This window comes from Salpingoeca rosetta, assembly GCF_000188695.1.
Source record: "Salpingoeca rosetta unplaced genomic scaffold supercont1.1, whole genome shotgun sequence".
In the NCBI taxonomy this organism is placed as follows: domain Eukaryota; class Choanoflagellata; order Craspedida; family Salpingoecidae; genus Salpingoeca; species Salpingoeca rosetta.
In genome coordinates this window covers 260,163-264,607 of record NW_004457740.1, presented here as the reverse complement: position 1 = coordinate 264,607, position 4,445 = coordinate 260,163, and the positions used below count along the sequence as shown (strand labels likewise).

Below are 4,445 nucleotides of genomic sequence, written 5' to 3'. Positions count from 1 at the left end.
TCTGCTTGATGATCTTTGGTGCATCCTCGTTTCAGCACACGCGATTGCACAGCGGTTTCGCTCTCCGCACGCCCTCACCGAGGCGCTCTGCTTGCAGGACTTGAGGCAGTCTCAGAGGTGTGTGCATGTGTGTGCATGTGTGTGTGCGCATGTGTTTGTTTGTGCAGCTTTGTGGCTGCCCCTCGTTCGTGATGTCGCCATCTCTACCGTTTTCTCTCCACCTCACGAACACCCTCCCACTGCACGGTACCCTCCATCTCAACCGCCCACACTGCCGCGTGCCAGATGGTCCCGCGCGGGCGCCGGCAGCGCATTGGCCGCGCAATTGCTGCCAGAATGCTCAAGTTCTTCACCGCCACAGACCCGGACCAGCCGCTCGCATAGCGCACGCAGGGTGGGTGTGTGTGTGTGTGTGTGTGTGTGTGTGTGTTATGAACGAATGACCTTGGTGTGTGTGGCACACACGTTGAGATGAATGCGCACGTATGACTGGCGCATCACACACTCACACACGGTTGGCTTGTTGACCTTGTTCGAACTGATACCCTTGTTCGTGTGTGTGCTGCTGGCCAGTCCAATGCGCTGTTCTCTAGCCGTTCCGGGAATTCTTCTTGCTCTTTACATGTAGTCTATTCGAATAGATAATTGATTGACACCAAGCAATCGTTGAAAGCGTGGCCACACACACGCACACGCACATACACACACATACATACACGTACACACACGCACGTACACGCACGTACACACGCACATACACGTACATACACAGATCAACAACAGCAGTAGCAGCATCTAGGCCTCGCTGTCGCTGGTGAAGGAAAGGGAAGCAGCAAGATTGGAATGAAACAGTGCAAAGTCGAATGCGCCTGGAGGTCGCGGCGTCGACACAGAAGATGCGGTGAAGACGCGGTCGACGGCAGCTGCATGTGGCAAGGCCGTGGGCGATGGTGCTGGTTCGTGGCGTGCACTGTTGTGTTCGGGCAAATGTGGCAAGTCAGGGGGTGCCGTCGATGTGCCATTCCTTGACGCGCACTCGTGCTGAAGTGGCTGCTGCACCTCCTTACCAGGTACACGCTCTCTTCTCAATGAAGCCCGTGTTACTTCTGTCGTTGTTGCTGTTGCTGCTGCTGCCGCTGGTTTTGTTGTTGTTGTTGTTGTTGTTGTTGTTGTTGTTGTCGGTGGTGCTGGTGAGCGTGAGCGTGAGCGAGGGAACGATTCGGGCAGTGGCGGTGGTGGTGACGCCAGCCGATGCACTGCTGATGGTCGCGGCAGCCGTGTCTTGAAGGCACGAGATGCTTGCTCAGGATCAACCACACGCGAGGCTTGATAACTTAGAACTGGCTGATGTTGCAATGTGTGTGTCAGCGTTGCTGTTGCTGGCATGACTGTTGGTGTTGCTGCTGTTATTGTGGGTGCACGAGCATCGATGGAAGGGCGTGCTGTTGTCAGATGCTGCTGCTGGAAGTGCAACGCACCGTGGCGTGGCAGATGCTGCAGTGACGTGTAGGCGTCTTCTTGGTCAGTGACACCACCACCCGTTGGAATATCATCAATGTGAATTCGGGCGCCCAAGTCATGGCGCTGAGGGGCAATCACCATCGCTGGTGCATGGCCGACACTTGCTTGCAGATGCTGCTGCTGCTGTTGCTGCGATTGCTGGTGCTGGTGCTGCTGGTGCCACTGTTGTGACTGCAGAGCTGATGACACGGATGTGCGCGCGTACAAGACGCTGCCTCGCTTGCTGTCGTGGCGGCTGTTGTTGATGCTGACACGGCGTGTCCGCTGCCCCTGCATGGTGGCGTACTCGCCATCAGACACGAACGTGGAGCCGTAGCCCGTGCTCGGATTGCTGCTGCTGCTGTGGCTAACGTGCGCAATTATGGGGACACTCGTTGGGCGCAAGTGCTGCGGTGCGTCGTGCCGGTGCATTGCAAAGCCCTGCTGTTTCAGCTTGGACATGATATTCACCACATCCCTCGGCGGCACAAGTGGCGAGCCGTCTGCTCGCTGCTGGTACTGGTACTGCTGCTGCTGATGCTGTTGGCTATCTGAGGGGAAGGAGATCTGCTGATGTTGCACGTAACACTGTTGCTGTGGTTGAGCAATGTTTGGACCAGCACACATGACTGGCGCAACAGGAGTTGCCGATGTCTGGTGCTGCTGCTGCTGCTGTTGCTCTTGTTGTTGTTCTTGTTGCATCGTGAATTGCTGCTGCATGGCAAAGAGTTGCTGCTGCTGCTGCTGCTGCAGGACGTGTGCTTGCGCTGGGTGGATTGGATGCATCACCCCACCAACATCAACAGCATCAGCACCGCTGCCCCCATCCCACGACACCACAGCGGAGTCACTGCCCCTCTTCTGCGGCCCTGAAACAATGCTGTTCCTCCCAACACTATCAGTCCCACTACTGCTACCACAACCGCTCCCAACAGCACAACTACCACGGCTGCCACGATCACCCAGCGCCATCTGCGTCCCTGTGATGTGCAGTGTTCCCTGCAGTTCGCGGCCCGCTGCCACTGTGCGCATGGTGGACGTGAGCGTGTGTGCGATATCGGCGAACGAGGGGCGTTCCTGAGGATCCGCCATCCAGCACTGGAGCATGAGTCCGTACACCTCGAGAGGACAGCACGCAGGGCAGGGCAGGCGATGGCCAGAGGACACAGCCTCCACCACAGCGGTGTTGGACATGCTGCTGTACGGCTTCTCGCACGCACTATCGCGCATGGAACAGAACCATGTGATGGGCGTGTGAATGTGTGAATGTGTGTAAGTGAATGCGTGTGTATGCGAGTGTGTGAATGTGTGCAAGTGAGTGTGTGTGTATGCGAGCGTGTGGATGTATGCGAGTGTGTGCATGTGTGAATGTGTGGATGTGTGTGAGCGTATGTGTGTACGTCTGTGTGTACGCATGTGTGGGTACGCATGTAATGTGCGAGGAGAACTTGGATGAAGCGGGGATGCAATGGCGAATACACCCACAACCGCGTGTGCAATAAAGCCATGCGTGCAGGCGGTGAAGTGGTGGGCATGTGTGGCGTGTACTCACTTTGTCGCAATCTCGAACAGCACAATGCCATAGCTCCAAACGTCGCTGGCAGTGGAGAACTGGTGCATTCAACAAATGAATATGAGCGGATACAACACGTGATTGGGAAGCGCGAGACGGCAACTGTACACGCTGCTTATAACACGCCAACACATCCTCGTGCACCAACACACGAACATCTCACGTGAACACACCTGCACAGAAACTGATTTACAGACACGCAGGCACACTTTCAGACACACGCACGCACTGATGCATGAACACATGAATACAGAGCAGACACCCCTCCCTGCACACGCACATCCGCACGCCACACAGGTTGGCTCACCCGCTGGAGGTTGAGGACTTCGGGCGCCGTCCAACGGACAGGGATGATCTTCTCCTGGTGCATCTCGTAGTACTGGTGGTCCTTGAACAATCCAAAGTCGGCCACTTTGCACGTCATGTCTGCACTCACAAGCACGTTGCGTGCAGCAAGATCCATGTGCAACGCGCCAGCCGTGGAAATGGCCCGCATGCCTACACAGAGAGAGAGAGGAGGTATGTTCGAGCATGTGATGAATAGGAGGAGCCACGGAGAGGATACTTCAAATCAACGTGCGCGCACACGCACCCATGACGCGTGTTTGGGCCACGTGGTGCACAAAACCACACACACATACACACACACACACACACACACACACACACACGACAACAACAGCAACGACAACAACACCACCACCACCAACGACAACACACACTCGCGTGTACCTCTGGCAATGTCGCGGGCCATCTTGAGTTTTGTGGCCCAGTCGAGTTGGCGGCGAAGCGTGTAGCGCTGCAGGAACGAATCCAACGCCCCGTGCTCGCAGTACTCCAGCACAAGCAGCATGGGCTGGTCACCAGCCGTCACCACGCCAAGCAGCTGCACAATGTTCTTGCAGTGGCGAAACTGCGCCAGAGACGCGGCCTCATACCGCAAGTTGGTGTCGTCGTACGTGCCGTCAGGGAATGCCCGCGTCATCTTCACAGCAACGGGAAGTGCGGTGTCACCAATCACTGTCGCCCTGTTGTGCCACCTTGAAACCAAAGCAGCCAAGGCCAAACACAGGCGTCTCAGCCAGCCGCCACGTTGACAACAACCAACACCTCCACTACCAGCATCATCGGCAACATTGTATGCAGCATCGTGATGTTTCTCGTCGCAGCCCCAGGTCTCACCGCCCCAGGTCTCACCGCCCCAGGCATCGTCATCGTCACCATCACTCGAGCTGAAAGTGATGCTGTTGCTGTCGTCCGAATCATCGCCACCGTCTGAGTGTTCATCGCCGGTGACAATCGGAGTTTGCGAGACAGCCAGCGGTTCCTGCTTCCAACCCTCTCCGCCCACATCGCCATCACCAATATGACT

At 56.5% G+C, this 4,445-nt stretch overlaps 2 protein-coding genes across 2 annotated transcripts in view; one reads left to right on the top strand and one right to left on the bottom strand.

Annotated features, from left to right (window-relative positions):
* PTSG_11531 (uncharacterized protein) overlaps positions 1 to 384 on the top strand; it is a gene marked incomplete at its 3' end in the record, with an annotated part of 2,930 nt that extends 2,546 nt beyond the window's left edge. The window contains exon 6 of the mRNA XM_004998558.1: positions 286 to 384. Coding sequence (XP_004998615.1) covers positions 286 to 384 — 99 coding nt within the window. The remainder of the gene's footprint in view (positions 1 to 285) is intronic.
* A 310-nt stretch (positions 385 to 694) lies between these two features.
* The window catches only part of PTSG_00058 (TK/EPH protein kinase), a 9,760-nt gene continuing 6,009 nt past the window's right edge, over positions 695 to 4,445 (bottom strand). Inside the window, exons 4-7 of the mRNA XM_004998557.1 lie at positions 3,806 to 4,113; positions 3,381 to 3,571; positions 3,053 to 3,111; positions 695 to 2,719 (exon numbers count right to left, since the gene is read on the bottom strand). Of these exons, the coding sequence (XP_004998614.1) occupies positions 796 to 2,719; positions 3,053 to 3,111; positions 3,381 to 3,571; positions 3,806 to 4,113 (2,482 nt within the window). The 3' untranslated portion in view covers positions 695 to 795. The remainder of the gene's footprint in view (positions 2,720 to 3,052; positions 3,112 to 3,380; positions 3,572 to 3,805; positions 4,114 to 4,445) is intronic.